Raw genomic sequence first — 10653 nt, 5'->3', positions numbered from 1 at the left:
GTGTTTGGTAAATGAGCTTATTTCAGTAGTTTTAAACTTTTTTAATAAGCTACCTCAGATAACTTATAGTTTAAAGTTTAAAGCTTATTGGATTTTTTAATTTTATTTATTCTTATCATTTTAATAAAATTTTATCATTACCCTTTTTATATTTATAAAACACTTAACTCTAATTATTTTTATTTTGAAATAATTACTATTCAATTGTTAATGTGATTTTTTTTTTAATTTAGACAAATATAAGCTTACTTTATTAAATGAAAATATAAAATTATTTTTTTATTATATTTAGATTAATAAAAATAAAAACGAAAATAAATTAAAAATTAATATTATATTTTTAAGATGATAAATAATCTGAACTAAATTAAAATATTTAAAGTAGTAATTATTTTAAAATCATATATGTATTAATCTGTAAATAAATTAATGTTAAATGTAAAAAAGAATTATACAAATGTGTCCTTTTATATCATTTTATAATTTCAATTTGTTCAACAGCTGGTTTTACCAAACATATCAATGATGTAATTTTTTTTTAGTTTTCAACTTTCAACTAACTTATTAGTTTTCAACTAACTTTTTAGCTTTCAGTTAGCTTATTAGGTAGAAATGACAAACGCAGATATAATTATTTTTGTTCCTGGTATCAAATCAAATATGAACAAAAGAATGAAACTGTAATGTTAATTTAATGGCTACCCGGACGGAAGCTTTCAACTCAATCTCAACCCGCATCCGCAATCTATTCATGGCATCGTCAAGCTTCGACTTCCTCAGCGTGAAGCCCTACACTCCTCCTTCCTGGGCATCCCACCTCCACCCTTTACCTTCTCATATCTTCTCTCTTGCCCATGTTTGTATCTTTATCTTACTCAATCAACTATCTATTCCTTTCAATATAGTTAATTGATGAAATCAATTACCTCTCATCTCGTTGTTGCTGTTGTTCTCTGTCATATCGTATCAGCTTCCCACTCCAATTCACAGATGGAACCTTCCCAACTTGCCAGCGAATACGGAGGTGTGGCTCAAGGTGAATGAATTCACTCCTTCCTTCCTCTTTATTTGGACTGGGTTCCAGTTTCTCAATCGATTCATTCATTGCTTTGCTGACGGAGACGAAGATTTTGCAGCGTGACGACCTCTCTGGAATGCAATTGAGTGGGAACAAAGTCAGGAAATTGGAGTTCTTGATGGCCGATGCGATTGCGCAAGGTGCTGACTCTGTCATTACAATCGGAGGCATCCAAAGCAACCATTGTCGTGCCACTGCCGTTGCTGCTAAGTATTTAAATCTTGACCCTTTTCTTATTCTCCGCACTTCTAAGGTAATCTAATTCTCATCTCATTACATTCTCAAACATCATTTTTTTTTTCTTTTCAATTTTTCCTTTTTATGCTTTTCTTAGCTCCTTGTTGACCAAGATCCCGGACTCATTGGTAATCTCCTGGTTGAGCGTTTCGTTGGAGCTCACCTTCAACTTATATCCAAGGAAGAATATGCGCAAATTGGAAGTGTCGTGGGTCTCCCTTTACTCTTTTACTTTCTCTTATTTGCTTCATACTTCCAATTCATTCCTGTTTCTCATCAGATTATTTCACAGATTCCCTTTCTCAATTGTATTTCTATGTGACTGGTACATATTTTGGAAGTAAAGTCTTTCCTGTTTACTGGCAACTCTTTTCTGAATCAGCTAAGATGCTATATTTTAATTCTGCATATTGCTCCATGATATTTATATTATTGTGTATTCAACTTTTCCATAGACACTTACCAATATCCTAAAAGAAAAGTTGATAAAGGAAGGGAGGAAGCCATACGTTATTCCTGTCGGTGGATCAAACTCTGTTGGAACATGGTGAGTGAGACTATCATATTAAGGTCATTTCTTTTTATAACATTCTTAAGGTATTGATGATATTATCTACTGTTAGAAATGTAATATAACCATTCGTATCTCTCCATTGAAGTGACCCAACAGTTTAGACTTTTTGGATAGTTGGTTGTTTAGAATTTGATCACTCTTGCCCTCATTTTCTTGGTAAAATTTCAACACGTTAGGCTGGACTTTTACTTTTCATGCTTCCAGTCCAAAAGGCTGTTTGCACGAGGAGTGTGTTAGAGATGTAATATAAAACTAGTGCCTTTATTTAACCGAATAAACTTTTATGCTATCTAGTTCATGACATCTGTAAAGAGTATTTATTATCTTTGGTTGGGTATTCTCATAAAATAGCGGTAAGAATAACCATTGAGTTAGAGGTGATGATTAAATAAAACCCTTCTCATAATATCTACTCCAGAATTTGAACTCCTAACGTTGTAGGTGAAGTTTCACTTGGTGGAACAGTTCACCCCTTAAAGGCCAGCTGTGTACAGTTCTCTCCCTTGATATACTTTGTCAATAATAGGACAAACACAACTAATGCTACATGTTTGGTTTTTGCAAATGTAATCTAAAATTTAATCATGTTTACTGCGTTTTTTATTCAACTTAGAACAAAACCAGTTATTCATGAGTTAATGTCTGGGTAGACAATGATATCAGCCTTCAAAAATAAAAATCTGTGAGTGAAGATGTTTTTTCATGAATGTATTATTGTTTATCAGCTATTTAATTTTTTTCTGCTGGTAATTGCTAAAAGAGATCTGAAAGTTCTAATTTTTGTTTGTCTAAACATCTCAACATCCAACTTCGGTTGTTTTAATATTTCTTACTAAAAAGTATTCGTTATCAAGTTGGTGAGAACCTTAGTGATTAAAGTTTTGAACTGCTTAGTTTCCCATGTCTTGATTTTAGATGCTATAATATTTATTTATTTTATATTCTTATTATGATTAAATTATTCTATTCAGGGGTTATATAGAGTCAGTTCGGGAAATTGAACAGCAGATTCAAAGTGGTACAAGCAATGTCAAGTTTGATGATATTGTTGTGGCTTGTGGCAGGTTTTAATCTACTTGACTTATAATATTTTTGCCCTTGATTGGATTCTCTTTATATCTTTGCCCTTAACGATCATATTTTCCCCTTGGTTGGATTCTTTTTATATTAGAGGTGCTAATTTTTATACCTTCATGGCATCTTAGAATATGTAAGTAACAATTTCCCTTCTAAAGTGTGTTTAACATGGTAAATCAGGATTTAGTGATGAAAATTTACATTCAATGCTTGAGTTCTTATTTGTAAGATGTATTATATTTTAATTGAAACACCACGATATTTTCATCTATTTAACTTGCTACATCTATTAATTTCCAGTGGAGGTACAATTGCTGGTCTATCACTGGGATCATCATTGAGTACCTTGAAAGCAAGGGTATGTCTTCCACGCAGAAGACTGACATAGTTCATGTTTTTGCATATTATTTATATCATTTATTGCTTCCTGCAGGTACATGCATTCTCTGTTTGTGATGACCCAGATTACTTCCACGACTTTGTCCAAGGCTTGCTTGATGGACTCAAAGCTGGTGTTAACTCAAGAGATATTGTACACATACAAAATGTGAGTGCCTTAGTAAAATGGGGGGTAGAACAGGCATCCCCCATGTCGTAAAGATTTATCAGGTTGCTTTTGAAATTATACACATACTATTTCTTCTTCATGCTCTATTAAATTTTGGAGTTTTCCTTATCTAGAGGGGAAAGGAGTACTTGCTTGTAACTACTGTGCAAATCAATTGTCTAACTGGCAAACCTAATGTGCTTGTGTGACAAGTCATGACAAGAATGTGTCTATGAATACATATATGTTTGTGATCTGGAAATCTTACTTCTTCAGTTGGGTTAACATTGATTTTTGATTGATGGTTTCTGTCTTCAGGCGAAGGGTCTTGGGTATGCAATGAACACTTCCGAGGAGCTTAAGTTTGTAAAAGAAGTTGCTGAAGCTACTGGTGTTGTTCTTGACCCAGTATACAGGTATTTATTTGTTCCCCACACTGTTTACTGTGAGAGTGCTCTCTTTGGATCTATTAAGAACAAAATTACTTCTTTATCTTCCTTTTTTCACTCACAGAAGACCATTCTTTGAACATCACATGAATCTCTTGTTCACAAACTCTAGTTTTCTTTGTCTTATTTTAGTAGGATTATCTCTACTAATTAATTACTAGTCTATAGCTGTAAAAATAATTACTCCTTGGTAAGTGGATCCAAAAGCCCATGTCTATCTTGTGAACTTTGTGTAATCAAATTTTCTACTTTTCATTTAATACTTCTTTTCAAGCACGATGCACGTAGTTATATGTTTTATGTTGAATATTGCTGATTTTACATGACTTTGATATTCGGTTGTTAATACTTAATACCCTCTCAGCGGCAAGGCTGCATATGCTATGCTGAATGATATGAATGAAAATCCAAAGAAATGGGAAGGGAGAAAGATCCTCTTCATACATACAGGTGGTCTCTTAGGATTGTATGACAAGGTCGATCAGCTGGCATCTTTTGTTGGGAATTGGCAGAAAATGGATGTTAATGAATCTATTCCTAGGCAGGATGGTACTGGAAAGATGTTCTAGAGAAGGAAAACGAGAAAACACTGTTATTGCTTGCATCTATGTTTTGTAGTATCTTACTCTAAATAAGTTGTATTTTATAGCAATGGACTCACGGGATCCTGAAGTTACTATATGATAATAAAGATATCCGAAAAATAAAGTGATGATATGACAAATGACCTCGGTCTTGCGTTTTCTTTAAAGGTTGATGAGTAAACTGAAGTTCTAATTCGAGAGAAGAAAAAACAAAGAATAGCATTATACACTACAAAGTTAAATTTGACTTGAAGTGATTTCCTCACTTGAAGATAAAATAAATTATCACACTTGTGACTTGTCGATTGCAAAATTAATGTTTAAGAGTTAAATAACACCATAATTTGTTATGCTATATATCTTATGGTCTTAGTGGTGAAAATTTCATTTACTTGTTATGCAAGCATATGATCATGATTTGCACAATTGACTTCTCAATCAAATGTGGGGATTTACTTTATTTGTGAACTCTTCATTTCAAATCCAACCAAAAGTCACCATATTTTTCTTCTTTTGCTTCTTATTTTTCGTTTAGAGTCTTAATACATCCTAACTTTCACTTTCTTTTCCATATTATTTTCCTAGTATAATAGTTTTTCAAAACAATTCTCATTTTCAGTTTTTAAAACTAAAAAATCAAAACAGTTAAAAAATGTTTTTAGTTTCTGTTTTTAGTTGTTTTCAGATATCAGTTATTCAAATGCTAGAAAACATGTTATTGAAACTGTTTTCTTCTTCTAAAAACTATTTTTTAAAATTGTTTCTGAAAACTGTTATAAAAACGGAAAACTAAAACTGCAATTAAACAGAGGATAAGTGGATTGGATTTGAGGCATGAAGAAACTATCCTCACACGCCACGCTGAATCTTTCGGGTAAGGGTAATTACGTAAAACGAATTTCAAGGCCCCTATAAGCAAACGCCAAAAGCTCCTTATCCTATCTTCTTCTCTTCCTTTTGTTCTTCCCCCTCACTCCAATCCAATCCAACACTCACTCTTCACTTTAACTACAGTCTCTCTCTCCCTCTCCCTCTCCCTCTCCCTCTCCCTCTAATCTCCAAACCATAAATCTACCTCACAAAATGGCAACCACCACCCTGTCAACCCTCACCCTCCGTTCTTATCCTACACCCTCCCCTTATCCCACGCACTCCCGCACCAAACCCTCCCTCCTCTACTTGCCCCTCACCCGCCGCGCCACCCGCTTCCGCCCCATCGTTGCCGCCGTCGCCGCGCCGGAAATAATCGAGAAGCTTGGGGACGAAATCGCGAACCTCACGCTAGAGGAGGCAAAGAGCCTCGTCGACCACCTGCAGGACAGACTCGGGGTCTCCGCAGCCGCCTTCGCACCCGCCGTGGTTGCCGTCCCCGGCGGAGCGGCAACCGGTGACGCGGGCCCTGCAGCTGTTGAGGAGAAGACAGAGTTCGACGTGGTGATCGAGGAGGTGCCTTCCAACGCCAGGATCGCGGTGATCAAGGCCGTGAGGGCGATGACGAGCCTGGCGCTGAAGGAGGCTAAGGAGTTGATCGAAGGGTTGCCGAAGAAATTCAAGGAAGCAGTTTCCAAGGAAGAGGCTGAGGATGCTAAGAAGCAGCTAGAAGAAGCGGGTGCCAAGATTAACATCGTTTAGCATTGTGGTTTGCTTTGTTTACTCTGTTCCTTTTTAGTTGAGTATAGTAGCATAACCTGATATGCTGTTATTATTTTGTAATGGTTCCATTTGAATTGAAATTGTAATGAGATTAAAGGATTTTTATTTTGCCTTTTTTAAATGCATTTGAGGTGTTTGTAGAAATGGGGATGATGGGTTTTTATTCTAAGATTGAATTGTTGATTTTCATTAGTTTAATATTTTTGTTATGGAACTGATCATTTCTAAGTGTTTTCATTAGACAGCACTTTTCCAATTATTTATATGGTTATGTTGAATTCAAATTAGAATGTGTTTGAATTTTATTAAGGGTAAAAGCATATCAAGCATTGAAACCATTTTTTGAATTGATGCATGCTGTAGAAAACCATTAGAATGTGAATAGATTTAAGTGCAGGTTTGCCCAAACTTACTTATTATTATGCTCGGCCTCTCTTTTATTCCCAATCAATTATCAGCTTCATTCCCAATTAACAAAAATATATTTATTGGTATGCTCATGCTTCCCGTTGAAATAACTTGTAAAATGTTATGTGATTATCTATGGATTTTGATCCTTTTTAGCGTGATATGGTCATTTTTAACATGGTTTGAGGCTCTCCACCACTCAGCAACAGTGAACAATTAGGCCAGAGTCACTATGTCGCGTTGGTGCTTATTGCCTCTTGACCAACCAGTCACCTCCATCGCACTGCTTGGCTGCACTGCCCAGTGTCCGTCCCTTCTCGCCTCCTCTCCCAAAACTAGACTAAGTTTTATTGTTCTCAATATTTCCCCTTTAATTCAGGTGTGAGATCTTAAAAAGATCTCAGAATATGTGTCTTAGTTAAGAAAGGTTTTGATTTTGGCTACTAAAATGAGCTGAATTGTTAGAGACCGCAAAAAAATTGGAGGTGAAGCTGGGAAGTGGAGCCAATATGGTCCAGTTTGGAAGAGCTTATTTGAGCTTATCTGACAACATAAGCTCTTATGCCAGTGTTTGGGAGGGCTTATGCAAACAGCTTCTGACCTGCCATAAGCTATTTTCAGCTTATTTTCATAAGCTACTCAGGATAGCTTATGAAAAACAACTTATGCTTATATACAGCTTATTTTTAATTTATTTCAATAAATTTTCAAAAATAGCTTATGAATAAACGCTTATGTCATAAGCGCTTATGACCATAAGTGCTTAATTAAGCTGTTTTTCCAAACGAGGCCATAATATTGTTGAATTGGAGCTTCTAGCTTTCCATCTGGGTTATGATCAACAATGTGGTGTTGTTGGGGAGAGTGGCCTTTGCCACTACTTCGGATCCCCATACACTCATATATTCTCAAAGCAGATAATGTGGAGAGGAGGAGGATAGAGAGTTGCATTTTAAATACTCTATAGGTCTCTGAAATTGTATGGTATATGAAAATAAGTTCCTGAATTTTTTTTCCGATTCCGGATCCCTGAAATTTGTTTTTTAATCTAAATAAGTCCCTAGCCGTGTTAGGAGCTTATGTGGCTCTATTTTTGCACAGTCATCGATTCCACGTGGCTTTTTCATTTTTCTTTTATTACACATATATTAATCAATTATAATTAAACATTTTAATCTTAAAATTAATCCCTCAAATCTAATAATCCATAATCCCTAACAAATTAATGCCACATGATATGATTAAACGAAAATCAACATTAATCTCAAATTAATAATTAAACTTAATTAAGTCTTCAACATCTTATTAACTTAATTATAATTTAACTCAAACTAGTTAATCCTAAAAAAACAAAACTCATCTTCAAGCCCTTCCCTCTCCACCAACCACCTCATCCCTCATCCTCAAGACATCTCCTCATCTTCTTTACTAGGATAGTATCCCGTTTCCGTGCAATGCACGGACGAGCGATTCTACGATTTAAACTTATTTAATTCTGTAAATTATTAAGGTGAACAAATTAATTCACATATAATCTACTCAATTATCTAAAATCAACACATTTTATTATTATCTTTGTCGGTATATAGGTGACACTAAAACGATTAATAGCTTTAATGTATATAAAACACATGTATGTGGAGTGTTTACTGTCTTATTATCATTTACAAAATCTGATTGGTTAACGTTGTAAACAAGTTTTACACGGTTGGTGCATGAAACTTTTTCTCTAATAATAATTATATAATAACTTTGTTATCGTTTTAGTTAGAAATGCATAAATGATAAATAAAAAAAAAGTTGAGAAGAGAGGCGAGAGCTGGCTAGTGGTGGAAGATTGTAGGTTTGAAGGGCGGCAGAGAGGGGAAAAATTTAACATGCACAAGTAAAAACTTGTGTAAGGTTACACATGTAGCTTTTGACGTGCAATAAGAAGTTTTTAAAATAAAAATCAAAATAGATATTTTCTTAATTAAACATTTATCTTTTAATTAATTTTAAAAATTTGTTTTATCTTAATTTGCTCCTTTTCTCTCTCCTTCACCAGAAAATATTTTTCATCAACAGAAACCCATTAACCCTCCATCTTCTCCTATAAGCACAAAACCCTAGCTGCCACCTCCTCCATCTCTCCCATGGTCTCGCCGCCACCATCACCTCCTTGGCCTTGCTGCCACACCACCTCCTTCTACCCCATGACCCCGTTTCCTTCCTTCTCAAGCGCACCACCACCTCTTCTCCTTCTTTCCTCCACAAAACAGCTCCACCGCCACGCTCCTCGCCGGTTCCAGCGCCGATCGCTCTAGATCTGAAGAGGGGAGGACCAACAACCACCAGATCGGTGGTGGGTTGGGGTTGCCGTGATTGGTTGGTGTTGTTGTGGGCTGGGGAAGACGAGTGATGGCATGGCAAGGAGGGCCGACACGGTGTGGCCCCGGCACCGCGCAACTGCCACCGCATCATCCAGCGTACGCGCGGCCTCGTCCAGCACCGCTTCGTCGCGCCACCGCCACCATCCCTTCTTTCTCTAGGTCCAGATCACCAAGTTCGCACCTTTTCCTGGTGTTGCGATTTTGGGTTTCTGCGGTTGGGTGGAGAGGTATATCGGACGGCGACGGATCTCCATCTTCGGCGCGCGGAACATCTGGATCGACCATTGCTCTTTGTCCTACTAGGCCGATGGGTTGATCAATGCGATTATGGATGATTAATATACCAGGTTCCTGTTGCTTCAAACTTCCTGTTGGTGTTGTTTGTATCAAGCTTCTCAATCTCTCTGGATCTCTCTTCCAATCTGTTTCTTCAGTTGTTACTGGGTGATGAATTTCTCAGATCTGTAATCCTTTTCTTTTGTTTTGAGCAACACATTCATGTAAAGATCTAACCCCCTTTTTTCTGGGTTCAAGCTTTGTATTTCTGTAATTTACAGTATATTGATTTTAGCAGAACAATTATGATACTGGAGATGCTTTGTATTTCTGTAATTTATATTGATTTAGCAGAACAATGATGATACTGGAGATGCAGGTTTTATGTTATATGTTCTTCCTTATGTTATATGTTCTTCCTCTGTAACATTGAGTACTGGCATATTTGGCATATTTGGCATATTTGGAAGGGGGAGAGATCTGGGTTATTTTGTTTCAGATCTGGGTTATTTTGTTTCAGAATCTATTATGTTGATGATGAAGAACAATTCAAGTTTAATAGATTAATTAACTTAATTAAAATTATCACAAGTTAATTATTGTAATTAATAAATATGTATTTTTTTTTATTTTTTAAAAACCGGCTAAACCTTCTATTGCAGGTCAAAAGTCACTTGTGCAACCTTACACAAGCTTTCATATGTGTACCGTAAATTCCTCCGTAGAGAGGGGGAAGAAGATGCAAAGTGGTACCCATCCAGAAAAAGGAAGTAGTAAATTCTAAAATACCCCTCGTGCAAAGTTTTATATACTCCTAGTGCATTGGTGGACAAAAAGAAGGTCCACCCTCCATAATTTTTTGGTTACATAGGAAAAGAAGGCACCATAATTTTAAAAGTTAAAATTACTTATTGATAAAAACTAAAAATATATTATATTAAGAATTTATAAGAAAAAATATTACAAAACACGTTTTCATAATTTTATTGTGATGCACTCGTGTTTAATCTCTAAATTTATGTAGTTAAAAAAATAACTTTATGTGAAGGATGCCCATTACACAATAATCAAAATTTGTAAGATTTGAAATTGAAAATACATTACTAAACCATATCATATATGTCTATTATTAACCAAAAAATTATAATTAATAATGTTTTTAAATAAACGAAATAGTGTTAAATGTATGTAAAAATAATATAACTTGTTATTTATATTGGAATTTATTTATGGAATACCATTACTTTTACATGATAACAAACTTACTTTTATAGTTAGGTACTAAACAGTTCTCAACTGTAGTTTTGTATCTTTAGATAGAAAATATTTCAAAAATATAAATAGTAGAACCAACTTAAATTTAGGGTCAGTGGTTAGCATTCCTAAGGTAAAATTAAC

The 10653-nt window shown here is 35.3% G+C and overlaps 2 protein-coding genes across 3 annotated transcripts; both read left to right on the top strand.

The window, feature by feature from the left end:
• The first annotated feature begins 656 nt into the window (after positions 1–656).
• Positions 657–4686, top strand: LOC130711666 (bifunctional D-cysteine desulfhydrase/1-aminocyclopropane-1-carboxylate deaminase, mitochondrial). Of its 2 annotated transcripts, none has more exons than XM_057561373.1 (10): positions 657–856; positions 971–1036; positions 1137–1331; positions 1413–1523; positions 1771–1862; positions 2861–2953; positions 3267–3324; positions 3400–3513; positions 3832–3929; positions 4327–4686. In XM_057561373.1, the coding sequence occupies exons 1-10, from the start codon at positions 695–697 to the stop codon at positions 4529–4531; spliced, it is 1194 nt and encodes a 397-aa protein (XP_057417356.1). In that variant the 5' UTR covers positions 657–694; the 3' UTR covers positions 4532–4686. The 2 variants fall into 2 exon arrangements, with proteins under 2 accessions (XP_057417356.1, XP_057417355.1); XM_057561372.1 differs by having other exon boundaries at positions 1128–1331.
• An 814-nt stretch (positions 4687–5500) lies between these two features.
• Positions 5501–6413, top strand: LOC130715373 (50S ribosomal protein L12, chloroplastic-like). The gene has a single exon (XM_057565466.1). The coding sequence runs from the start codon at positions 5630–5632 to the stop codon at positions 6176–6178; it is 549 nt and encodes a 182-aa protein (XP_057421449.1). The 5' UTR covers positions 5501–5629; the 3' UTR covers positions 6179–6413.
• Positions 6414–10653: the final 4240 nt, after the last annotated feature.

This window comes from Lotus japonicus, chromosome 4, assembly GCF_012489685.1.
Source record: "Lotus japonicus ecotype B-129 chromosome 4, LjGifu_v1.2".
In the NCBI taxonomy this organism is placed as follows: domain Eukaryota; kingdom Viridiplantae; phylum Streptophyta; class Magnoliopsida; order Fabales; family Fabaceae; genus Lotus; species Lotus japonicus.
This window is presented reverse-complemented; position numbering and strand designations above follow the sequence as displayed.

Bases quoted from the DNA above. Each gene is read 5' to 3' on its own strand.
- LOC130711666 (XM_057561372.1), top strand. From the start codon at position 695: ATGGCTACCCGGACGGAAGCTTTCAACTCAATCTCAACCCGCATCCGC. The intron at 2,954-3,266 runs GTTTTAATCTAC...ATTAATTTCCAG, and splicing joins ATTGTTGTGGCTTGTGGCAG to TGGAGGTACAATTGCTGGTC. The intron at 3,325-3,399 runs GTATGTCTTCCA...TGCTTCCTGCAG, and splicing joins TGAGTACCTTGAAAGCAAGG to GTACATGCATTCTCTGTTTG.
- LOC130715373 (XM_057565466.1), top strand. From the start codon at position 5,630: ATGGCAACCACCACCCTGTCAACCCTCACCCTCCGTTCTTATCCTACA.